This window comes from Lissotriton vulgaris, chromosome 5, assembly GCF_964263255.1.
Source record: "Lissotriton vulgaris chromosome 5, aLisVul1.2, whole genome shotgun sequence".
In the NCBI taxonomy this organism is placed as follows: Eukaryota; Metazoa; Chordata; class Amphibia; order Caudata; family Salamandridae; genus Lissotriton; species Lissotriton vulgaris.
In genome coordinates, this window is record NC_141693.1 from 359,371,292 (window position 1) to 359,398,722 (window position 27,431).

The 27,431-nt window shown below is 43.6% G+C and overlaps 1 protein-coding gene across 2 annotated transcripts in view; it reads left to right on the top strand.

Annotated features, from left to right (window-relative positions):
* RAP1GAP (RAP1 GTPase activating protein) overlaps window positions 1-27,431 on the top strand; it is an 870,529-nt gene that overhangs the window by 652,668 nt on the left and 190,430 nt on the right. For both annotated transcript variants that reach the window (XM_086921674.1, XM_086921673.1), the window contains one exon: window positions 2,027-2,062. In XM_086921674.1, coding sequence (XP_086777800.1) covers window positions 2,027-2,062 — 36 coding nt within the window. The remainder of the gene's footprint in view (window positions 1-2,026; window positions 2,063-27,431) is intronic.

Genomic DNA, 27,431 nt, shown 5'->3' on the forward strand with positions numbered 1-27,431 from the left:
ATGAAAATCATTATAAAAAGTTCGAGCCGTAATAAACAAGCATTTTCAATGCAATCGGTCTCGCATTTAAGAGCGCTTAAGATATTAGCATTGTAAATGGCAATGCCTTTTATTTATATGTTTTTAAAAGCAACACATATATAAAAGGCATTGTTAATTTTAATGCCAAGAGCTCAAACTCTCGCAAATGCAAGAGCACTTTAATGTTGGCTGCTCCTCTTTTTTTAGACGCTGCTTGCAAATTCAGATTGCAGTGAGCAGTGTTTAAAATTAAAAACTTTCACCTAAAGTGATGAAAAAAAATTGATTTCAAAAGCTTGTAGCACGGCTGCTTAAGTGAAAGTGGCAACGCTGGTAATTAAATAAGCGTGGGCGCTTAAGTGAAAGCGGACCGCGTCGTATATTAAGTAATTGAATAAACGCAGCCGCTATAGTTAAAGCGGACCACATAAATGAAAAGAAAAACATTACAATTAAAATAAAAGCGATCGGGTACTGCGATATTCTGGGTAGAATAGGGGAAGAGCATTAAAGAAACTAGTGCTCACCAACTTATAAAGCAGACCATGTAACACCAGTAAAAGGTCCAGTACGTATGGGAGGTAACAAATGCAGACAAGGCGGTACCATGGAGGGACTAACAAGCCTAATATCAACTCCTAAGCCAGCATTTACGAAGGACAATGACACAAGCCAATTAAAAATATGGGCGGAAAGTGGTTGAGGCTTCAAAGTCATACTCCACTACTGCATGGCTTGCAGCAGCGCATGCACTGCCCAGGCACGACCTTAAAAGGAAAGAAGATAGTCACCAGAATGTTAAAATAAATATTTACCAGGAAATATGACCTAAAAGTGATAGGAAAAAAAGAAGGCTTAAAACACTTCCATATTAGAGGGTAACATATGAGTAAGATACCACAAGTGTGTAATTTACCTAGAGAAGATAATCAATGCATAATTATAGGGCACTGGTTCCATTCCCAACAAGAAATAGTGCAAGGTTATTATATATGTTTACTGCATAGATTGGTATCCTGGTCTGAAACTGTAGTGGCCAAACACACTAAGTCTAAAGATTTGTGTGTAAATTATACATCACAAATTCCAATTCTAGACACAGAGATGCAGAGGTCTGTGTGTAACTTGTGGATTTCATGTTCTAACTCTGGTGAGATGGCTCCCTCCGAGTTGAGCACCTACAGATTAAGCTCTTTATTAGCAGATTCCTAAAATAAAAAAGAGAATTAAAATAATTCAGAATTTAACCCTAAAAAATAACCACTGGGATACCCAAGACTGCTTCCTGTTTCTGCCACAACCAGTTTTCTCTGATAATCTTGTCTACAGGAATCTTTGCCTTAATTCTGCCACTGTTTGTGAGAGAAGCTTGCACTGCTGCTTCCTGCACTGTACCTGTTCTGTGTGTGAGGGAACTGTGCCCTGCTGCTGGACATGCTTTACTTGTTCTATGCATTATAGAAGCTATCGCTACCTGTGCTTCACCTGCTTGCTGTGTTTGTTTGTTTGTATGAAAGGGAACATTTGTTTGTACGGTATGTACTATAGTAGTCTTTTCTGATGCTTGCACCAAAGATGCTTGGCATGCTTCTGCGTTTCTAGCGATTCTCTGACTGCTCATGAAGGAATCTTGTACAGGCAATGTCCTTGGTGTTATTGTGATTGTATATTGGTCATGGTCTACCAGCACGCCGTCTCTTTCACTTTCCATGTTGAACTTCCTGTGCGTATGTCGGTTGTCAACACAGACTCTTCCTCTAGGTTCCAAGGATGTCAGACGTTCCTGCTGCCTGACTATAGCTGCCAATATATCGTTAGCACATCAAATTGAAACAATAAAGAACACACTATCTGCCAGAGCAAAATAATGATGTCAAATGTTGTTATTTCTTACGGCCACTTCCATATCCAACTCCTCCAAAAAAGCAGTATTGTTTCTAGTCATAAATCTGGAAATTAGTATGCTTGTAAATTTTAAAATCGTTATTCTCTTTTGTTTTTTCAGAACTCAGACTTATTTGAAATGATTGAAAAGATGCAGGTACGTGACTTTAACCCAGTTTTGATGAGCGTTGCAGTTTAGTAGTTCTCAGTGATGTTTCCCTCAATGCATAGCTAGATAAATCACCAAGCTCGGGGAAAAGGGTTCTGTTTTTGCTACCGGGACTGACCGATAGGTTTTGCCAATATTGTGCTTTGTTTTGGGTGGATGCACAGTGACCACCTTGTTATGGGGTTTAAAAAAACCTAAGAAGATCCATTGCAACATAGTCACAATGCAATCATGTTATGTTGATTTTAAACTCCATCACAGTATAATCACAGTGCATAAATCTGCAAGCGCAGCAGCCATCTTGAATGCAGTTTTTATGATTTATTGACACTGCATTACAAGATGCGCCCATGCATATGCGTGCATTCTTGGTGGTCATGTTGTAATGGAGTTGCAAAAAAGCATGAAAAATTCCATTGAAAAATGGCTATGGTATATGTGTACACATGTATGGAGTTCTAGTTTGGAATGGTTTGGCTTTGCCAATGCTTGTGAAGCAATTAAACCAGAACTGTTAACGCCAAAATGCAAGTGAATTAAATCTGGATAGTGCACGGCAGCAGGAATAGTGGACAGGAGGGCCATTCTTGCCAAACAGTGGGGGGCAGGGGGACAGATGGCAACACGGTGGAGAGGTTACCAAAGTATACTACTTTATGTCCCATATAACTTTCTACAGAATGCCTATTTTAAGGAAAACCCACCCAGCCAATGCCAACTTTAAAAAAATGCTATCAGCCAATGGCTGAAGGGGGTGGGGGGGCTGAACTAACGTCTCCTCTTTTTCTGTACTATATATATGTATGTAGTTGTACGTGTAGTGGGAACATGAGGTCTCTGACAAACAGGAACAGAAAATAATTATAATAGTTTATTTGTAGAGTGCCTGGCTACCCCCAAAGGTGTGTCCCCACGCTAGTAGCACATCAGCAGGAGTGGGAAAAAAGTTATCGAACTAGAGCTGGTATAACCATGTTTTCAGGTCTCTACGAAAGGTGGGTTCAGATTTCTCTGCACATAGCAAAAGCGTAGTGTGTATCAGTTTTTGGCCGATAGATAGCCAAATGAGCGAGCTCCCATCCCTGCCTTTCTTGTCCTAGGAATTTTAAGTAAATGGCTACTGTTGATCTTAGCTGACAACTAGTATTGTGTGGGGTGAGGACGTCGTGCAAGTAGCTGGGGTCTTTCCCCTCTATGCTAAGTATGGGCGAATTTTGTGAATTTGCGGATTTGCGAATTCGCGATCCGCAAAATTCGCGAATTTGTGGATTTTTTTTGCTTGTTTGCGGGGCGATTTGCGTGTTCGCGGGCGCTTTGTGTGTTCGTGGGTTTTTTTTGTGCGAGATCGCTCGTTGTTGTGCCCTTCTGCCCTCTGCCCTACTCGTTTTTGTGCCAATCTGCCCTCTGCCCCACTTGTTTTTGTGCCATTCTGCCCTCTGCCCCACTCGTTTGTGTGCCCTTCTGCCCTCTGCCCCACTCGTTTTTGTGCCCTTCTGCCCTCTGCCCCACTCGTTTTTTTGCCATTCTGCCCTCTGCCCCACTCGTTGTTGTGTCCTTCTGCCCTCTGCCCCACTCATTTTTGTGCCCTTCTGCCCTCTGCCCCACTCGTTTTTGTGCCCTTCTGCCCTCTGCCCCACTCGTTTTTGTGCCCTTCCGCCCTCTGCCCCACTCGTTGTTGTGCCCTTCTGCCCTCTGCCCCACTCGTTGTTGTGCCCTTCTGCCCTCTGACCCACTCGTTGTTGTGCCCTTCTGCCCTCTGCCACACTCGTTGTTGTGCCCTTCTGCCCTCTGCCCCTCTCCTGTTTTATTTTAGAATGGCGCCGGCAAGCTGCCAGCGCCATTCTAAAATAGTTACTAAGTTAGCTTCATCAGGAAGCACTAATAGATACAATAAAGCAGGTGCTCGAATTCAGTTAAACTCGAGCACCTGCTTCTATTAGTGCTTCCTGTTGAAGCTAACTTAGTAACTATTTTAGAATGGCGCTGGCAGCTTGCCGGTGCCATTCTAAAATAGTTACAAGCTTGAAGCTTGAACTTTTGCCCCCCGGATCCGTTCCGCTCGCGGATTTGCGGATTTTCAGCAAATTCGCGGGAATTTGCGGATTGCGGTTTTGCTAAAAATCCGCAACAAATCCGCGAGCGGAACGGATTTTGCGCCCATGCTTACTCTATGCTCCAAGGACAGAAGCACATGGCTTTGAAAATAATTCTCTTCCCAATTGGCAAACAGATGTCCTTAGGTGGGACCTAAAATCACCCAGGAGCTTTCTGTGCCTGATTCAAAAGGTAATTTACGCTTTTGAGTAATTTACACTTTTGAATAAGATTACTACTTTTTTTCTTATTCTCAAAATCTGAGTGTATGTTACTGCTATTAAAAAAAAGTAGTAGGCCCAGGAGTACATATGGGCAACCACTGGTTCTGCAACACACACCCATTGAAAATAGTGGAGGTAAGAGGGGTCATGGCTGAAGCAGTAAGAGGGCAGCCGCACTGTAGTACTGCTCCAGGTCTCAGAATACTCTCCCTCTGCCAATGACCCCTGCCATGTAGGCCCCTGGTACGCTACATGACCCTGGTAGCCACTGCAGGAGGGAGACGGCCCAAAGTGGCCAGAATCGGCAGGAGGTACCATCCAGCCCAGCGGGGCCACGTGGCAAGGAAGATGCTAAGCAGTGATAGCCTTGGCCGATTTGGAGCTGGGCCGGCACGCTGAACACCTGGGGGGTAGCAACACTCCCCCCCCTCACCCACCCCCCCATCCCCCCCCCACCATCAAGAAAAGCTAAAAATGTGGACGGGCAGCTGACTGTGGCCTGCAGAAAATGAGTTGGAGGCCCACTGTGTCCCATGCCTGCCACTTGGAGGGCCGGTGGAGAGAGGGCAGAGCTCTCACATGCAGCCTGGTGGGAAGTAGATAACACAAGGCATCGAAGGGACCGCCAACATGACAGTGGAGTCGAGAACTGGGTTTACTACCATTAACGGCCTTAAGAGCCCAGGGGGTCCCAGGCTGGGTGCCCCCTTGGTGCACTTAGTCCAACCCCCTGACCTTGTGCATACAAAACCCTCCCACTCCACCAACTGGATCAGTGATGACCTCCGAGGATTGGCTCCATTGTGGCCTCGGCGCCAAAACCGCGGTACCCCTGTCGGCCTCCCACTGATTGCACCAATAACAGAACCTATTGGCATGCCAGCCACAAAGAGGAGACAGTGGTGATCCCTGGGAGGTGAAAAGCGACCCTCGCACCATACCTTGAGTGTTGTTCCGGTGCTGCTTAAGTGAGAGGATATGGCAGGCCTGGTGTTGCTATCAGAGGGCTGTGGTGCTCCATTGGTGGTAGAGACCCTGAAGTATAGGCCTGGTATTGCTCGTGCCCCCCTGAGAGGGGGGTCTGGCGATACCAGCTTACAAATATGACCAAGGACAAACTGGCACCCTGCCAATGAAAGCTGGACAAATGCACCAAGCCGCCACTTTACAATGCAGACTCCAATGATCTCGGCAGGCAAGCTGCCTCACACGCAGAGGCAGCAGCTCACAGCCCGGCGATCGACAACGAAGCCCTCGTCCTTGCCAATTGGGAATCAAGAACCGTACTGGAAACTAAAATTGATAAGGTTGGAACAATTGTCATGCTCGTCCGGCAGGTCCTGCAAGACACCTCGACCCAAGTGGTCGAGGCTGAGGGTCGTATCTCAGCCCTAGAAGACACAGCGATGGCACTGCAGTAAACAGTTTGCAAACTTCAAGTGACAAGCTCCGAGACAGTAGCAAGACTAGAGAATGCTGAGGGGCGCTCATGCCAACCCGAAATATTCCTGCTTCCTATGGAGGATCAGATCTCTTTTTGCTTTATCATAGAATGCGCCCACCGGGTGCTTGCCATACTACCTCGCCCACAGGGTGCCTGCCCTACAACCTCGCCCGGTGCCCCACCATGAGCAATCATCGCCCACTTGCTCAACTATTGAGACAGGGACTTAATACTGAGCACGGCTAGAACCACAGATGACACCCTGCATGAGTCCTCGAAAATCCTCATCTCTCCTTACTACACTAGGACAGTCCAGGCACAGTGGAAATTGTTTGACCAAGTAGAACAGAAGCTGTGGGCCATGGACCTGAAATATATGTTACGCTTTCTGGTCAAATTGAAGGTCCTCTTCCAGGAACAACAATATTCTCTGATCACCCAGATAGGGCCTGGCAATGGCTAGATGAGTGCCCCCTGGGCAAAGGCAGAGGGGTCCCACACTCTGGTAGGAGAGGTTCCCCAAGGAGGGATTTCGAATGGAGCTTGTCGGGTATGAACCTATGCAGGCACTCGAGACCCTGAAGTCCCCCCTGGAGAAGACAATCTTTGACGTTTAGTTAAACCCTCACAGCACCAACAGTACAGCATGCGACAAATTAAGAGGAAACCGGGGGACCCTGGTGACACAGTGGCTGACTGTCAATGGGCATCAGACCAAGGTATGCACGATTGATCACTCGGTGCTGCCCCATACCTACTATCTCTATTCTATGGAAAGTCTGTAATGTTTAATGGGCGACAGATGTTTTCAGGGGGAAAGTGTAGAGAGAGGGGGTAGTTGGGGGGACACAGGGACTTCGTTACTGGTTACAGGTGTTGTTCTTCATATGTGGTTTAATTGTTTATGACACAAATCTCTTTATTCGATCATCACTGACCCATCCCCATACAACATTTCGACCACACTGATGGGCCCACAACTCGAGATACTAACATGGAAGGTTAATGGTTTACTAGGCAAAATCGAGAGAGGTGCAGTCCTCCAATATGTTAAACGACAAGCCCCAGCAATCTTCCTCCTACAGGGGGCCCACTTATTCGGAACTAGTTTCTCCATAGTGGTTACATTAGAGTGTCCGACATGGGGTACGCTGGAGGAGCGAGAGGGGCCACGATCCTGCTCCATCATACATGCCCACTACCCATCACCATGTCCCAACTAGACACACTTGGTAGATATATTCTCCTTGAAGGCACCAAAGATGGGTGACGAGGGACAGTGGGCAGCGTCTACATCCTACCAGCCCTCATTAATACCACGCTTCAAGACCTATTGTCTGCCCTGTCACAAACTCAACCGGGCATATTAATACTGGGAGGAAACTTCAACAATATTAAGGACAGGTTCAAACACACTTCCTCGACCGCCCCCTCAACCCTCACATTTGCTCTCAGCAAATGGGCTCGTTCTATGGCTTCAGATGCATATGGCATAAGTGGTACCCTCTAGATTTGAGATTCACCCACTGCTAGGCGTCATACAAAACCCACTCTAAGCTCAACTATTTCTTCACGTTGACAAATTCCCTATATTTAATACACAACATTCACATCCTCCCACGGGGCCTCTCAGACCATGCCTCAGTCAAGTTACACCAGGGAACGGTGCCCCACAGGGAGAGAGGTGTTTGGAGACTTAACACCTGGTGGTTCCAGGATGACACACTGATAGATCTCCTTAGAGAAAGTAATCACAGATTACTTTGACTTAAACTAATATTCATTAACTTCCCCCACATCCTTATGGGAAGCATTCACGATGGGTGTCAGAGGACGGACGGACATGGCGATTCACCTGCACAAAAGCCACAAAGAACAGGAGCTTATGCTCCTTGAATCCTAAATATTAGCACTAGAACAATTGTCTGATAGCTCCTCCGAGCACCATCAACGACTAGGAGACTTCTACAATACTATAAATTGGAAGCTCCTTAACTCGGCCTGTACAGCAGCATCTCTTGTCCAATACCAATTATACGAACATGGCAACAAAGCCAGTAAATTCATCTACTGACTACAGAGAAAGTCCTAATATAATCCTCATGAAACTCACCCCAACAGCAGACATACACACGGCTCTAACAAAATCGTGGAGGCCTTTGTAATATACAGCCACAACTTATACAATATATAGAGGCCACCCACAGCTAAAAACAATCCATACAATAGTCTACGGCCTCACGATATAGTCCTCCAAGTTGAAATTTTTAAACTGTGTAACTCCCTACTGGCACCTCGTTGTACTGGATCTGATCACCCAACCTTAAAAATGCCACCATTGCCACTATCCTCAAACCCAGCAAGCCACCGCCTCTGTGTTCTTCATACAAGCTTATCTCACTCCTAAACACAAAAGCAAAACTATTGACCAAAATGATGGCATCAAAACTGGCCACGATTATCAACATGCTGGTACTCGAGGACCAATATGGCTTCATGCCCGGTTGGCGTACCCAGCACGGTTTACCTAGGCTTCAAACAGCCCTATCCCACCTTGAGAAGCTACTGGGTCCAGGAGCACTGTTATTTGCCGTCCACAAAGCAGCATTCAACACACTGCACTGGCCCTTATTATTCAAGGTGTGCACACATGTGAATCTCAGCCTTAATTTCTTACACTGATAAGGACTTTCTACTACTCTCCAAGTGTGAGAGTTTTTGTCAAGGGGACACGCTCCACACCATTTCCCATTCAGCAAGGTACGTGGCAGGTGTGCCCTTTATCGCGCCTCCTTTTTGCCCTAGCCGTTGAGCCCCATGGCTGCTGGGTCAGAGTGGATGTCCAAGTCCAAGGCCTCTCCTGGTGCCCGAACCACGAAGATAGGATTGCCTTTTTTGCAGATGACATGCTCCTCTGTACTTAGTCTCCACAGGCGACCCTACTATGCTTCATCCGCATGCGGGACGATCACGGAGATGCAGCTGGGCTAGGGGTCAATTGGCAAAAAGTGCAATACATTCACCTGACAGGCACCACCTCCGCACCCCTCCCCACCCCCCCCACTTGTTATTACCCGACTCCAGAATGTGGATCGCTTCCAGCTCCTTCAAATACCTGGGGATGCACATTACTTATAACCCGCAAACGGCATGGGACTTAAATATTGTCCCGATCCTAACATGCACCCGGACAGACCTAGACTCTTGGACCTCTCTCCCCCTGACTCTGAACCTCCCAGGACAAATAATACCCTATAAGATGCTAGTTCTTCCCAGATTTTTATACTTCTACAAAACCACCCATTCAGGCTCCCACCCACTGTTTTTTCAAACATACGATCCATGTCGACCAGGTTTTACTGGCCGAACAAAGCACCCAGGGGCAGTGATTTCCAAGGTATACACTTCTCCCACTTTGATATTGTTGAGATCCTGATTAATTGAACATCTTCAAGCAAACTGCTGGCTAGCTTGGATATGGCCAATGATTGGACTTAAGCTCCTGACATGACGCCAGAGCCAATTTATGATTGTTAATACCCTTGCCTAAACCATTCATTCACCTTTTAATGTATCCCTTTTGCTGTCAATTGCTCCGATGAACTGGTATATTCAAGCTATGTCTATATAAACATTAAATAAATAATAATACAAAGCTGATGAGCAGGTCGTGCAGAATAATACATTTTGCACGGACGTCCTTGTGCCACGAGACGCCTCCAAGTTGGCGCAAGTCTGCAGAAACTTTAGCCTCTTGATTTCCGGTTTGCATCCGGGTTGTGTCTGACTCAAGTTACCAGCAACCAAACGTCATTAAAAGGAACCATCCAAGCATGAATGTCAACTAAGCGTAGTCAGCTTTCAAGCACGGAGCAACAGGAACAGGGTTTAAACAAAGCTTTAAAACCCTTGATGACGACTTTCTGTCGTTTCTGTTTCTTCTTGGTCCCTCAGACCCTCCAGACTGAATAGGAGACTATTGAAAGACTAATGGTTAGACAGTGAGTCAGCCATGTGATGTCACAGGCCGTTCAAGGCATCTCTGATGATGCTTCTGCTAAGTTGGACATTTTTAGTCATTCCTCATCCTTGCATCCAAACCAGAAAAACAACCAACCGTTCGTCCCATTTGAGAAGGTGTGACTTGCATCTGGATTTCCGGAGTTAAGCCACCCCACTCATGGTACATAGCTTCATCAAACAAGTCTTAACGTCTGGGAGTGTTTGACATCCGGGCCAAAATTTATTGTCAGAGATCAAAGATGCAGACAGTGTCCATCCTGTTTTAATAGAGCTAGAGCCAAAACGTACGAACACAAGTATGCCTTATGCCTTCCCTAAATGGTCGAAGCAAGAGGTTTGTCTTCCTCTTCTGTTCCATTCCTGATTCAGTGCGGATCTTTCCAGAAGTGCTGCATCTTTAGTGTTGTGTTACCAGTGGTAAACTCCTGAGCTAATCCAACCTAACCTAATGCACCTTGGAGTGACTCCCCAGTCAGCAATATCAAATATTTGCATTCAGCAACTCTGCATATCCACCGTGAGTTCTGGGATAGGTTTGGAGAATCCAGCTGCTACAGAAAGAGAATACAGCGAAGTGATAACATTTTGAAATTACATTGAATTCGTTATTGTAATTGATTACCTAAAATTATCACAATAATAAAATAGATAACATTTATTTCTGGTAAACAGAATAGAATTCATTTTTAATCCTAATGATATAAAACAGGAGAGATGGATCTACTGAAATATATCAACTGAAGCAAAAGTTAAAGCTACTTTCAAGCACTTTGCATAAAACCATATAAATATGCATGAGGTACATCAATATCATCACATTGGGGAAATCACATCCAATCGTTAGGTAAACAACTACTAAAGAGGCCGATGCTCGAGGATTTTGACTTCCGAAGGCAAATGTTTTAGGGGAGAGACAGGCACAAGCTTGTTTTCATGAGTTAGAGACTTCAAGAGCTTTCTTCAGATATTGTGTAAAACTGTCCCGCGTGTTCTTGTCTTAGGCGGCAGAAGTCACTAATTAAGCAATAGATCAAACATCATAATCTTCCTTCCTGCAGGGGTACAAAAAGAAAGCAATAGCGAATATACTTATTTCTGTTTATTATTTTTAAAGGGATACGTTAGACATAAAGGGGGGAGCATGGTTCACAGCTGTCGTTAATATACTTAGCACTTATCCTACCCTTGTAATACTCCCAAACTACACATGACAACTCTACTTGGCTCTTCATTTCAGCCTTAAAACCTTTGTTCCCGGAGAGGCTGCTGTATATTGGACGTTGGCTCAAAAAGTCAGATTCTGGCTTCCCTGTTGCACACAAGCTTTTACCAGACCAAAACTCATTAACCTTATAACGCTACATTAACAAATTAAGCTCTAGTCTAATCTGTGATTCGGCATAGGAATGTAGTGGTGTAAAAACTGCAAAACAGAGAGCAGGGCACAATATCAAGCCAATATGATGATTTCTCAGAGGGTGCTTGATAGGTTTATGATCAACCTATAAGTTCGGGCTGGACTGTTCGTATTGGAGCAGGGTCAATACTGATTTGCATATGAGTGGGTCAAAACTGAGGTGGCATGATGGGCAAAAGAAAGATGAGTTGGAATGCTACCCCAAGCGATTGCCAATATTAGACTTATTGCAGACAATCCTCCTAGCACTTTTTGTGTGTTTGATGTGACATTTAATATTATAGCCTTATAGCCCGCCGTAGCAGGTAATACCGGCTGTTAAAGGCCCGCTGTAGCATTAAAGGGCAGAGCCAAAGGCAAGGGATTTTAACAAAGCAGAGGGACTTTAAAAGCCAGTATAGCCCTGCTACGAAGGGCTATAAGGCTATTAGATTATTCTGCCACTAGAGGGCAGAATGTTATAACAAATAAAACAAAGCCTTCAGGGAGCACGAGGGGATTGAAATCCCCTCAGGCTCCTTGAAGCCTGTGTTCACAAAGAAACATCGGAATGTTGGAGCTCCGGGCTTATACCAGCCATTATAGGCCCGGAGCATCCATTGTTTTCAATGGAGCTACCAACATTCCAATGTTCTAATATAGCCTTATAGCCCGCCGTAGTGGACTATACCAGCTATTAAAGGTCCGCTGCAGCGTTAAAGGCCCGAGCCGAAGGCGAGGGACTTTATCAAAGCAGCGGGACTTTAATACCCGGTATAGCCCTGCTACGAAGGGCTATAAGGCTATTAGAACATTCTGCCACTAGAGGGCAGAATGTTCTAACAAATTAAAGAAAGCCTTCAGGGAGCGCGAGGGGATTGGAATCCCCTCAGGCTCCCTGAAGCCTTTGTTCACAGCCAGAGCTGTGAACAAAGAAACATTGGAATGTTGGAGCTCCGGGCTTATACCAGCCATTATAAGACCGGAGCACTCCATTGTTTTCAATGGAGCTCCCAACATTCCAATGTTCTAATATTAGATAAAGACGGGGGAGTAAGAGAGATTTGTCAGTAACATCTGTTTTACAACTGTGTCCGCAGCATATTTCCCCAGACTGTGTTACATAATAACATTGATGGAGTTGTCAATTGTACAAGCACCTTTGATTGCCTCTGGGCTCACGCTCATGTGCTGCTTCTCTGTGAGGGGCACAGTGCAATTAATTGTTTCTTCCCCTGTCATTTAGAGGCGAAGATTAAGTTACAAATATTGTCTGAAGCCATATTGCTAGTCCACTGATATAAAAACATAAATTAGCGATTGCTCCCAAAAGATGGCACAATTGTTGGAGAAAAAATCGAATAGACATAAACAAAATATAGGAAAGTATAGGTCCAAAGCAGTAGTACAGAACTACATGCCCCAACAAAACACTATCACATGCTGAGGTATTACATTTTTGTAGAAGAGTCATTCTTAGAGCAGGGACAGCAATAAAGGATCTAAACTAAGAGCATTATTTAGAGGGCAAAAAGCAAAGAGTATCAGGGTGACCAACCCACCCCCTTCCCCCGCACACACACCCACGACAAAAAGGGTTATTAAAAGCAGTACAATTCTACAATGTAACAACTCTTGACTGGTGACTACTAGGAACCACCTTCAAAGTGACCCCTAAAGGAAGAAGGAGTTCCAGAATCACAATCGTGAGGAAGGAGATCCATTCTACGGCATTAACAGATGCCGCCTTGGAGCAGCTAACAAGGTTTTGTGGCTTCCAAGCCAGAGAGCCATATATATAAGGCTACTGCCGATAGAAGATGAGGATTTGCCTGTAATATGGGAGAAGAAATATGAATGCTGGAACTAAAGATAGAGCACACCTAGGCATGACCTGAGAGAAAGCACTGGGGTGCTCTCCATATAGCTCCCCAAGAACAGCAGGACCCAGCAACTGCACTTGAAGGCCCACTGGGTAATGGACAGTAAGTACACGGGTCCCTGGTATTCACGGTGGCACTTTGTGGAGAGTACATAGATTAATGGCCATAACACCCTCCCACATTGTTTTTATTTGTATCACTTTAAAGTCTGCGTTCCGTTCAGTTAACACACCATTTTTTGGGACTCACTGCAGACTGCTCGGATTAGTGAATTTATGTTGCAATCAATCGCATAACTTTACAAGGAAAAATATGCCAGGTTGACATTGGTCTAAATTGACAACTCTAAATCCTTTTTTACATTGAAACTAGCGTTTACCAGTGCTGTACCCTGATGTCCACTTTTAATATATTTTTTTAATGATTTCCCAGATAAACTAACTTCAGCATCTCAGGATGTACCAAAGGTGGGCGGTACTCCGGGTTGCGTTCCACTGTTTGCAGTTTTAAAGCCCTAGACAGAAAATACATTACATGCTTTATAAAGGCATTCCAAAATTATTCCAGAAACACTGATTTTTAATTCCTTAAAATATAACATAATGATCATCTGCCCTTTTATACCCGTACCCACCCCTTTCAGTCAGGGGATGAAAACCTGCAGCTTCCTAGTTCTTCCACCATACCCATCAGGTTTTCTGCCTCAGGCTCCTTGAATGCACCAATGGAGTAGAAAAATGTATTTAACATTGGCTAGAATGGCAAGTTGAATCTCAAAATCCTTTTGGGATTTTGAAGTTCACTCAGTCTCAAATGTACTTGTCGTACACCTGGTCAAATCTGTCCGTGTAGCCTTCGATGGAGCAGAGTTATGGGGACACTGGGTGTAATCTCATTCCTTGCTGCAGCTTCCTGGTTCCTTTAACTACATGAGGTTTTCTGGCTGAGGCTTCTGGAATGCACCAATGGAGAAGAGAGATGTAACTTGACAAGAATTGACAAGCGGAATTCAAAAATTCTACTGCGACTTTGAGGTCCACTGTAAGATCTAGGGGGACACTAGGTGCATTCTAATTCTCGCTGCAGTTAGGGTCAGAACATAAATGGCACAGCTGATGCTGGAGTTAGCCCTAAATGACATGGGTACAGTGGTTTGGAACATCTACTTTTCTCGATTAGGCTGTGGTTGGATCACCAGGCTGCTGTTTATAAATCACATTTGATTGAGATCCTTTCAAACTCCCTTCACCTGCTGTGCCATGATTTTTGAGTGCCATCTCTAGGATCTCGTCCTGTCCCATACATGGATCACCCAGACTGTACACATGACCCTACTGGGTCAGACAAAGAATAACCTGGGACTTAAAGTCTTTCTTCACTTATCTGGGACTATACAATCTCATGGCGAATGGCAGTTGCAAAAGGTAAGAATGAGACCAGGCATCATTGGTGTGGTTTTCCCCTGTATTTTTGCCTTTGCCTCCTGTGTTTTTGCTGTGTGTTGGACTTCGTTTTGCTGGTCTTGATGCTTTAGGCACTTTGCCACTGCTGTTCAGTGCCAAAGTGCAAGTGCTACCTTTGTCAGTTGTTGTTATGGATTGATGTTTCCATGATTGGTTTATTTGGTTTACTTTTAAGTCCCTAGTACAGTGCACTGTGCGTGCCCAGGGCCTGTAAACCAAATGCTGCTAGTAGGCTTGCAGGACTGGTTGTGCCACCTACACAAGCAGCCTTGCAACTAGGTGTCAGACCTGCCATTGCAGTGCATGTGTGCAGTCTAGCACTGCGAACTGGCAAGTGCACCCACTTGCCAGGCCCTAACCTTCTCTTTTCTTACATGTGAGTTACCCCTAAGGTAGGCCCAAGGTACCCCTGTGGGCAGAGTGCAGTGTATGTGAAAGGTAGGACATGCCCTGATGTGTGTGGCAATCGGCTATCTGTCCCCATAGGACTGAAGAGGGAGTTTGCTCATAGCATCTTATGAGCATTACTACCCATGGGAACAAGATAGGAAAATAAAGTTTGATATGCCTGAACTCAAAATGTTAAGATGCATCTTTTAGTGAGGGTGATTTTTTCATTCTGGATTTGAAAATACCGCTTTTAGAAAGTAGGTATTTTCTTGCCTAACCATCCAGTGTGCCTCTGCTAGGTTGTATATTGACTGTCTGGCTTTGGAGTGACAGGGACTGGGGATGTGCATTCTGTTCAGACAGCCACTTGGGGGGGGGGGGGTTAGTTGTGTCCTACCTTTCCAGGGTGAGTCAGGGTTGGGCTGAATAGACCTGGGCTGCATTCAGAGTAGGGGGAGGAGATTTCTTTCACACCTGAATGGGCCTGGTCTGCCAAGGGCAATGCTGTCTCCACATCCTGCCAGGAAGCTGCACCAGAGAGGACAGAACTGCCAAGCTACCAAGGGGGTGAGCAGGGGTTATTTTAGAAGTGGATCCCCCTTACCCTGACTAGGAAGAAGAGTCCCCACTTGATCAACGGTGCAAACCATTGCCAACTAGAGACCCCATTTCTAACAGTAAGCATATATAGGCACAGTGTCTTCTCCCTCTCTGAGTTGGCTGCTTTCATTGGTTAAGCTGGAGATGCTCCCTCTTCCTTCTGACCAATGACGCCAATCATTTACCTTTAAAATTGACATAAAAGTGTGTCAGCTTACAACGAGGATCAGTATCCCATCTTTTTCTTTATGGTTCATTTTACACGTCACCAAGATGATATATTTTTATAAAATATAACGTTAAAAAAGGTTGATGCAGCGCTAGCACTTTTGAGTAAAGATTAAAAGATGTCTCCTTCATAGGGTAGAGGTTTTTGTGGTCTTTTGGTTGCTTGTTTTCACTAGTATGTCTGGCATTTATTTCTGGATACTTTGGAGTAGCATTCACTAATTTATCTCAAATGAATGACCTCATTAAAAAAAATTAAGCTTTATGCTGTGTGTCTTTTACACTGTTGATATTGCATTTTTAAAACATTGTTATTGTTTTTTAAAAGTAGTAAAAGTGTTTATTTTACTTTCTTGTTTTACATTATAATACCTTATGAGCTCAACAACAGTGAATTGCCAATGAGGGTGATTGCTGTTGCTTGGTAACAATGGAGCTGTAAATCTCTAGTTTTACCTAACCATCAGCTCATCTCTTTTGTATATTTCCAGAATATTTTATGACCACAGATGCTTCCTCAAGTCCAGCTTTCATACCATTAATACTCATTGTCTATCCAGGCAATGTTTATCCTATGATCCTAACTGTGTGCTTTTTCTAGGTGTTCACGATCTTTCTTGTAACTGAGAATTTTGTATAAGTAGTTCTTTTATAGTTTTTGTATCTGCAATTCCCAGTGTTGTGCTCAGCATTGGAAATATGAAATACATTTAATGCTTAATTGGCTGAATATGACCGGTGACCATATAGTTGGGGCAGGTGCACCCATTGTGACTCATTATTACTCATTTTATATCATTATCTTGCTCTTAGGATCATTACTTAATCCTGACTCTATTTGCTTCTATACACTAGTGCTGATCAAACGTTCGTAAATGTTGGCGAGCAAGGGTGTGGGTTTTATAGCCCATAGCCTTAAGGAAGGCTAAAAGCTCTAAAACTCCTGGTTGAAACTTAGACGTCATCATGGGCAGGTCGTGCTCGCGGGATCAAAAAATATTATCATCAGTGTAAGAAATTGAGTTATTAGTGGGGTGAAGTGAGTGCCACACTCAAATAATAAACACAATCCTTGTCATGGTGACCCACAAAATAAACGCTTTCTTAACCCTCATTTGGCTTGGCACGAAAGCAGTCTGGCTAAACTTGGAAGCAATGTGTAAAGTATTCATGAAGCACTCAAACAGTGATAAGATGAAAGCACAACACAAGAAATTACAGAAATCTAAACAGTAGAACAGGATTACAATTTTTAAAGTTTTTGTTAAAAATATTGTCAAGAAGCAAAAGCGCCAATCGAAGTTATTTGGTCACACTGGACCAGGACAAAGTTAAACGTTCAGGCCAGCCGTGATGCAGTAGGGCAGATACTGGGACCAGGTTCATCCTGGTGGAAGATTATCTTAGTCCAGTTCCACGTGAGCCGAGCTTTGAGTTGGCGGGGGACCGCAAGGAGATCGTTGTTGCTGCAGAAAGCTAGTTGCCGGTCGCTACTTGACCGTAAGGAAATATCTATTCTTGTGAAGAGCTGATAGCCGGTTGGTACTTTGGTTTGACGGGAAATGCATCGTGGTCATTGCTGACACGAAGAACACTTTGCAGGTGAAGACTGGAGTCTGTAGTCAGGGAGTTTGCTTTGGCTCTTAGATGCAGGTCTGGCGTTGGTCTCGGTGAAGTCCGCTCACATTTGCAAGGAGAAAAGGGATGGTTCTTTTCTGACACAAAGAGCCCTGAGCCTCTGGGTTTTCACATGGAGTCAAGTTCTTGCAATTAGTAAGTTAAAGGAGTACCCTCTAACACCAGCCCAAGGTTCAGAACCTGCTGGTGCGCCTCTTCGGGTTAAGACTTATTCCAGCAGAGCCCAGCAGCATGGTCCAGGCAGGTCCAGTTGGTGCTGGTCAGCTGGCAGTTGCAGGTAAGGATTCTGGAAGCGTGTTTTGTTCCTGTAGCTTTAACAGGAGGTCAGCCAACTGACATTTGAAGTGACTTCTGTGGTCCTGGGTTAAAGGCAAGCATGTATTGTCTCCGTTCTTAAAGAAGGCAGACTTCTGCTGACCAGGCTGGAGACACTTTGCTACTTGGATAGTGTTCTACCGGCCTCTGCTGATGTGGTTTCTGTTGATGCAGGTTTTGTCCTGGGCTCTGCTGACATTCCGGATCTTGGTATGTCAGACTTGTTGGAGATGCCACATTTTTGCTCTTCGACTCTTTGATTGGCCTTTTCTTTTTTTGAAAATGTATTCCGTATTGTTTATTAGTTTGCATGGTTTTTTATTGGCCTTTTTTATAGCTTTTAGATTCGGCTCGATGTGCTAGAATGTTTACGTGAAACATAAGGCTTTTAAATTTGTGTAAAGCACATCTTTTAATATATTATTGATTATTTTTCTTTGAGTCGTCTCCTTTTCCACTGGTGGAAGGCGTTATGCGACTTACATTCAGCTCCCATTTTTATTCATGTTTTATCTTAGCCTCATATCTGACGGTGGTTTGCACATGTTTTCCTATTGCGAGAATGGCCCTTGCATGCACTTACGGGCCGATTATGATGGCGGACGGACCTGAGTCCGTCCGCCACCATAGAGTAGGAGGGAACCTCCGCATGGCCTGCGGAGTTCCCTCCTGTGCAATTAGGATGTGACCGCCACCCTGGCGGTCACATCCTCTATTTTTACCATTGCGGCGGGTGCGGCTTCAAGCTGCATCCGCCGCAATGGTAAAAATGCATACATTGCATTTGTATGCAGAAAGCAGCAGGCACCGTGCGGTGCCTGACGATTTCTGCATACAAATGCAGGGGGGTACCATAGGTACCCCCCCATGTGCACCCCCCACCCCCCCCTTCACCCAGGGGGCCCGCAACGGGCCCCGCAGTGAAGTTACACATGCTTTTCGACGGCGGAAAACCCGCCGCGGAAAAGCATTTTTAACAGCCCATCCTAATATGGCTGACGGTGTCTGAGAGACACCGTCACCATATTAGAGCTTTTCCGCCGCGGTTGTAAGCCAACCGCGGCGGAAAAGCTGCGGACGGAAACCAGGACCCACCAGCCATCCTAATGTGGTGGTGGGTCTTTGGTGGGTCCGCTGCGGTTTTTCCGCATCCTCCGGGCCGGCGGTGGCTTCCGCCGGCCCGGAGGTTGCGGAAAAAACACAATCATAATAGGCCCCTATTTCTTGATATGCAACATCACCCTGTAGGTCTGCACAGTCAGTTCCAGGGACCCACAGAATCGGAACTTGAGGTATTGTATTACTTTTTGTGCTCGCAAGGAGACAACCTTCTGCTTTATTCAAATTAACACGCTGTTATGAACCTTTCACACAGTTTGATTAGCTGGTGGTTTTATTATTTCAACCACATTCGTGTGGAAGTGAGTGAGAGGTACACTTCTGCCAAAGTTATTTTGGAACGCTGCATGATTATGTAGTACTGCTCTCCCTGACCTTCATCATGAGAAGGAAGCACTAAACCTGGACCCCTAATATACACTATCAGAGTATGTGGTTAGGCCATTCCTACAAACCGTGCAGATGGGTACTCCTGAAATGCTCTTTTTAGCATAGAGACTAACAATAGGTAGGAGTAACATTAGCTACGTTATGAACAATCACCATGATTGAATTGTTTGTATTTTTCACTAATCTTATAAAGCTCCTTACAATAATTGTTTGAAAATGCAATATTGTGTTTTTTCTTTGTGTCACTTTGGGCATGCAAGCGTTACAAATGAAAGGGTAGATCCGTTTCCATGATTTCCTTGGGAATCTGAGATTTATGTTCTAGGTTACTAACAACATATAAAACTCTGTGAGTTTAAAACTTTTATGCAATACTGTGAGCTAGCCGAACAGATCAATAACAACTGATTATATAAGGCTCAGTCTCGGTATTATGAAGTTTTGTTGTTCGAAATACTCAGTCCTACTAGATTAGTAGGAACTGTATAACAGCCCTTTTTCTGAATCTTCTAATGGCCATGAGTATTTTCATGGACAAGGGGTTCTGATGGCGTCACTTTAAGACCCAGTGTCAGCCTGTGTGTAGAGGAGTCACCCTCTTTGTCTAACTCGAAACTAGTTTTGGTGAGTTCCTGCCTTTCCCCTGGGTTCGGAGCCAATCTGTCTAATGTAACAAAGACCAGGCAGGTCCAGTTGTGAACTGCATTAGCCAGTGACGGTGCAGGCACCTTCAGAAGTCAGGATGGGGGTGGGCACAGCTCGCTGGCAACCCTTTCAATCTTGGAACGGGTTGAGTGCTACGCCCCCTGGCCATCCTGTTCCAGAGAGGAAGACCCTTCCCCACTCGAGGCACTTTTGTCCCCTGTCTCAAACGAATACACATCACACCCCCGGAGAGTCATTAGCGGACATATAACCCTGGACGTTGGCAGAAAGACACGTTTGTTTTAGGCAGAAAAAAAGCCAACTTTATAAAAATATAATTTTCAGAATGGTAATTTAAAATCCGACTTTACTATAAAAGAGGATTTTAAATTACAATTCTAATGAGTGGAAGAAATATTTCTCTAAATGGTCCCAAAGGGAATTTTTCTCTTATTAGGTGTTATAAGGTAACCCAGTGTTAGTCTGTGGGAGAGTTAGCCTTGCTACAGTGAAAAATGACTTATAGAATTTTTCACTGCCAGGATATGTAAAACGTAAATACACATGTCCTACTTTGCTCTATGAGCCATTAGGAACTACCTCAGGGGTGACGTATAAGTATTAAAGAGGAAGATTTATACCTGACAAAAAGTTTATTTTTCCAGATCGAAATGGCAGTTTAAAACTGCACTCTAACTGCAGTGGCAGGCCTGAGACATGTTTTACAATGCTGCTTCAGCGTGTGGCACAGTGAGTGCTGCAGCTCACTTTTAGCATTTAATATACTGGGCCTGGTTACACGTAGTATCATTTACTAGTAATGTATAAGTAGAGTAAATGTGCCAGCTGGGGGTATACCATTTTTAGCAGGTTTAGAAGGGAGAGCATACGCTCTTTACCACAGGTTAGCAGGAGTGAAGTGCATAAAGTCCTAATGGCAACAAAATGGTTTCAACAAAAAATATGGTAGTGAAGGCAAAAATCTGGAGGAATACAACCCAGTAGATGGTCACTTCCTACAATCAGCCATAGTTGAAGACCTCCTAATGTCAAGGTCATCCCAAACTCTCATGACCTTGACTGTATCAAAAGAATGATGTGACTTATGTATCCCCACTCTTAGGTAAGGGCTAGAGTCTCGCTATGATTGGCCTCAGGTGAGATTATGGGCTGGGACTTGATGCATATGACCTGACTAAACAACAAACTGTTGAGAGAAAATAAAGTGGCCTGAAATTCCCAGTAACATATATCCACCTAGTGCTGATCCTGGCTTACGTGATCTCTCATTCCAAAATTCTACTGTTATTATGCTGGATCTACTTTCTTGGTCATTTGCTTTCAACACAAAACCCTCAACCTTTCTCAGTTCACTTTCTTGCCTCTGTATTTTCAGCGCACTCGCCCTTCATAGAACATCCCCCGTGTTCTAGGTCAAGAGTAATGCATGTACATAGAAAGTTCTGCTAGGCAACATGTAATTCTAGCTCATCTTCTCCAAAAACGGAGGTTTTGCTCTTCTATTTTTTTGTGGGCTGAATCCACATTTCAAAATGCCTTCTAATTGCCAGAGATATGAGGTTCTTTCTTGGTGAAGGTATCCATAATTTGTTAGTGTTTTATTTTTGCATATGCGTTTTACTGTTTCTATTTTTTTCTCACCTGAAGAAGAGGCACTGAAGAAGCCTGATGTATCTCTACAAATTGCTCATCTACCAATCAAGTGCTAGCTTTTAATAGCTACAAAAGGGAATAAGAAGGCGCAAATCAGCAGTCCTATTTTTGAAATGATTCCCTCCAAAGGATTCTGTATGCATTGCTTGCAGTGTACTTCCTGGTCTCGGGGGATTTTGTATAACTACGGGCTCTGAGCAGTCTTGTGTCGTTGATCAATTGTCCAGCTGATATTTAATCAAAGAGATCCATCAACGCCAGTCCAGTTCAATTCTGTGCAACTGCTGCAGCAAAACATATCCCCAGGCAAATTTGACATGGTCTGTAATGACCTACAATGGCAAGGCACTGTCGGTGTAAAAAACTAGCCGACATCCACCATTATCTGTGAGATGGTGGAGCGAGGCGGCGCAGGGTACAGTGAAGGTAATGATTTATATTTCCGCGTATAGAAACACCTGTCAGATCCTTCTCTCCAGTCTGCTGAAAAATGTGCTGGAGGGGAGGAGTAAAGGCGCAGGCGCTAGGACTGAACATGCAGTGACTGCATAGGAGAAAGATATAAACAGTAGGAAAGGAAAGCAACGGATGGGAGATGACTTGCTGACAAGAAGACAGTGCAAAAGCAAACACACCAGCTCAGAGTCAGGTGATACTGATACTGGGGACAGTAATTCTCCGACACTATTACTGATGAACAAGACAGGTGGATCACAGGTTTTAATGGAAGGGCTCAGGTTCTGAACCCCCTAGGGAGTCCTGAAACGTCATTAGCAGGAGACACGTTCAGAACATCCTGGACTAGAAGAACTTGAACACCTCGCCTGAAACAACAGATTTTTAAAAAACACATTGTTATTGTGATTGTGGACCCTCACACATTTAAGAGGAGATTGCAAGAGCTAGAACTGCTTACTGAGAGCCCTCTTCCAAACCATTAAAAAAGCTGCACGCAGAAGACTTCTGAACACGAGCACACACTGCAGTGAAAGTGAAAAGAAAACCCAACAATCCCTTCTATACAGGTCTAGTTGAGAGTCACAATACCCAACCCTCCATCGAGCACGCAAACAGGGGCACTACAGCCATAAGCAATGTACACAAGGAGAAAATGTGGACACTAATTTCAGCACTACAATTAAAATACTCGGGTGAGGGTTGTCAGGGCCCCACATCTACTCTCTTGTGGAGCCATGTCCTTTAAGAAAACCCACACAATCTGTAGGTGGCTTTCTGCACACTGAGATTCCCACCACGGTTATAAGAAGCATTGGCAATAGAAGAGGTCTGACTAGTCTGTAATGCATAGTACAGATAGGTAGTGGCCCCCACAAATCCCTGCATGTAAATTAGTTAAGCAGAAAATGAGGCTTCTTCACCTGTAACATAATCGTGTTAATTACACAATGTGTACAACAGTTGTATGTCGGGGGTCAGTAGTATAAACCTTATTAATTTGCCAAGAGACACTTAAAGATGCCTGAAGCCAGACTCAAAAATGTTCTTTATCTGCTCGCTCTTTCCTCGTGGGTATATGGTGTAGGACTGGGTTCTTGGTTGAATCTTTTACTCCTTATTCTCCATTCTGTTCTACTTTCCTATATTATTTTCTCTGTTTTGGGATAATGCACATGTCTACACATATAGTACTCCATTCTTTTTATCCTTTCCATCATTTGCTAACCATTGTCCTGCTGGTGTTTCTGTTTGTCTCTCTGCAATTTAAACAAGGGTAGCTTCAAAGATGGTTAGCTTCTAATTTTCTTTGCCCATACCCTTTGAAGAATGATATCCTATTATTTATTTCCTCCATGTGGCTCCATCTGCTTTTCTTTACAATAGTTTCTCATACTTGGTTCAAACACTACAACATCTAGAAAATGTGGCGTTATCCCTCAGTTTGCTCCAGCTAAAGGTTCAATTCATTCTCTGGTTCTAGCATGGTTGGACTACTCTACTGCATGTAAATGTTCCCCAATATATTTTGCATTCATTTGAATCTATTCTTCATTTCCCCATTGACATACGTTTTCATCTCTCTAACTGGACACATATCAGAACTCAATTAACTTATTGACACTTTTTTCAATTCCGGTATTGCTTTCAATTATACTATTTATGTATTCTTTTCAAATGAGCTTAAGGTATTGGTTCTACTTACCTTTTTGACTTGAACACACTTTGTCAACCGACCACAATGCTCAGCAGCACAAGGTCTTCTCTCTAACACTTTCCTCCATTTGCTCTCTCACATTTCACGTCTTTCGCTTTGCCGGCCTGAGGCTGTCGGGTGAACTTTCTCCTACTGCAGCAATTACCCTCATTATTCCGCTTCAGAAATGCCTTAAACCATCTGTTTTTGTTAGCCTTTCCTTAGCAGTTAGTCACTTTTTGTATTTGACGCCTTTAGGCATGCTTCTCTAAGGTTCATGGTTTTTATTTTGCTATCCCTGAAATGTTGTAGTCTTACATTTTGTAGCAATGTTTTGAATAAAAGTGCTATGTAAAAGTAAATAAGTATAAGAGTATCACAGCCCCCTCTTGCTTATAAGGAACTTACACCTGCCCTTCACAACCACATATTTTATGTGTTGTTAGGTTAAAAATTGTTTTATAGTTGCTCAAGGATTTGCGTCTACTTCAAGGCAATGGAAGTTGAATTCGAAAATGCTTTAAGCGTCCACAGCGGATATATATCCTGCATTGATCCAGAGCATTATTGCTTGCAACCAATGACATAATTTCTTCTATAGAGAGATGGTTAAATTGCAAACTCTGTATTTCAATGGTGTATGTTTACTGGTAATGGCAGACAGCTCTGAAGTTTTTCATTAGTGTTTTGACCCTTGTGATAGCTGATTAAATCTTTCAGCAGGTAGGGAATACAATAGGTTTTCAGACACAAGGAGGTAGGACCTTGTCGTCTACCTCACTTAGCTCCAATAATCATATGCATATGTATGTTGGCTTGTTATTGTTTTTTAGTCTTTCCACAAACAAGAGTTATTCCGGAAGTGGTTTAGAAAATGAGATTTTATTCAAGATAATAGTAATAAAATCAACAGTGGCATATACATTTTTATCACCCCTATTGTTAGACTCTTTACAAATAGGAAACATTTGAGGAGCTGGTGAAGTGAACCATTTATGTGTCTGTCCTTTAGTCCCCATTGAATTCCAGTTCTCCCTGCAATACAGACATGTCTGTCTGTGTGCATCGAGTCAGTTCTTTTTCTTTTCCATTCATCACTCTCTACCATTTTCTCAAAGACAGCCACCAGAGCTTCCTCTCGCCTGCAATAAAGAAGGTTTAGTCAGTGTACCTGCAGGCAGGTTTTTAGCTTCTCTTCAACTGCATGAATTAGGCCCTTTTTATAGTGAGCTATTCCACCTAATCCTGTCTCCCTGTTACACTACTATCTCTCCAAGAACTGAAGAAGGATAAGGCTGGCTTCTCCTCATTTGCCCTTCTTTTTTTTATTTTAGATTCGTTTTCAGGTTTTGATCAAGCCACCAGGGTGCTCCTAGGCACTGCCACTCCCTTAGTGAAAATCTGTTGGTCACAGTGGACCCCGGGGCAATGATAGGACTCTGTTTCATTTATATGACCTTTGGTAAAGACTGATTAAAGGGAGATTGGGCCAGCTCCCAAAACCCTCCATGCAATGTTGCTGCCTCAACCTCAGAGTCAGTGAACTCAAAGAGGTCTGCAGGACACCTCTCCAGGATTCTCCGAAGCAGCAGCATATATTTCGCCTACTGATTTATCTGGCAGTGGTGTTTAGACCAAGTCCCAATTTCATGAACAAATCCTGTCTCTCTAACTGCAATAGTTGTCCTAGGTAAAGATACTTTCCCTGCTGGTGAAGCATAAGAATTTGGTAGGCAATTAATGAATCCTAAGGTCCTTTACCAGGATACAGCATTATAGCAGGTTGGGTTTGGGGACAGTAGCCTATTCTCATTTTTTCCCCTGAAGAGAAAGTTTTGATTTTGTTAAAGCCAATTATGTATGAACCTTCTATTTGAGGACCACGTGTGAATGGTCTATTTTGATTGTGTGTGTTGTCTTTCAGCTGAGGAACTTTTCAACCATGAAGATAAAGTCGCTTTTATTAAGCTGGTACTGTTTGGCACATCAGAACGCATTGATTTTCAGTAGCAGCTACGTTGGAGTATTCTTTGATAAGTGAACATGGCAGGGATTGCCAGTGATCGAGCCATCAAAAGCGAGATCACTGTTTGTATCTTCATCCCTAGCCAGCATTATATGCAAGACGGGTCACTGAGAATGTGTTTTACTTCACCGCTTTTGTAAAATCTGAGGGGAACATATTCGTCAAAGACATACTGTTCCATGGTCTAATCCTGTTTCATGGTCTAATCCTCCCAAATCCTAAATTCCTCGAATTATATCATCCTTATTTTGGCTTTTGAATAGAAGCCAAAATGTCAGTGAAAGAATCAACAAGAAAGAGGGCTTTGATAATTGAGCATATTTATTTTATCTTTCTTCCTGCATAAGAGCTATTACACAAGTTTGTTTTTTGGAAGAAGGTTATGTCTTTTACAATATTTTCTGCTTCTGCTCAAGATTAGAATATGCTCTCTTAACACGCTATGGGCCATATGTATCAAGCCAAATTGACTTCTCAAACGCCGAAATTCGCAGAATTTCGGCGTTTGCGAATGCAATTTGGACAAATGGTATGTATGAAGGAAATGTGCTTTAAAAATAACGAATCGCAAAATGTGCGATTCCTTATTTTGTGATTGCATTTAAGGAATCGCAAATTTTGCAAATGCAATGTAAGAAGCCAAAAAAAATCGCAAATTGGCCTTAAGGAATCGCAAATTACCACCAACTTCTAGTTGGTGGTAAGTTGCGAATTCCTTTCAAAATGCATATTTTTTCATTTTTCAAAGTGCCATGTGACGTACATACATGCCCTTAGGGCATGTATGTGCGCCACATGTGCACCCATGCAGATTTCAGGGGTGCAACAGGATGTCCTTTGGACACCCCTGCTCCCTTGAAAATATTCTCAATTTGCGATTAGCAAATTGCGAATCGCAAATTTCCCCTTCATTCCTATGGGCCTCCTGGCCCATAGAAATGAATGGGAAATTATTCCTTAATTGCGATTAGCAATTTGCTAATTGCAATTAAGGAATTTTAAGGAATTGCTAAAAAGAAGCGAATTTCTACATACATACCATTTTGCGATTTCTAAATAGCGATTCCTTGAAAATCGCTATTTAGAAATCGCAAAACGGAATGTTGATACATATGGCCCTAAGTCCTATAGCATTCGCAAAAAGTGCACAGCACCCCTATTGACATCAAACACATGAACTGTACGAATTAGTTATAGGTTGATCTGTATATTTGGTAGGAAGAGTATTTGTAATCCTTACATGGGAAGAGTTGTGTATAATATGTGAGATCCTGACACTGTGCTCAGGATGTGTCGTGATGAATGTGTCTCTTCCAGTACAGAGATGAAAAAGACTGCATTTCATGCATTTTCCCTCGGCTGATGAATGGAGCATTTCATGCTGGGTATTTTACCCAATAATTTCCAACAGAGGCCTCCTTGGGGTGCATTGAGATAGCATACTAGTCTTAGGGGGGAATCTGCAGGGAACTCTTGGTTGAATTGGTTGCTTGGGGTGGTTTATTTAGTATGTTGTTTTCTTTGAAGGATTCACTGGCATGTCAAGTCAAGTCAAGTCAAAGATTTATATAGCGCGCTACATACCCGGAGGCTCTCAAGGCGCTTGAAGAAGGGTGGGGAATTACTTGTCGAATATCCAAGTATTAAGTTGCT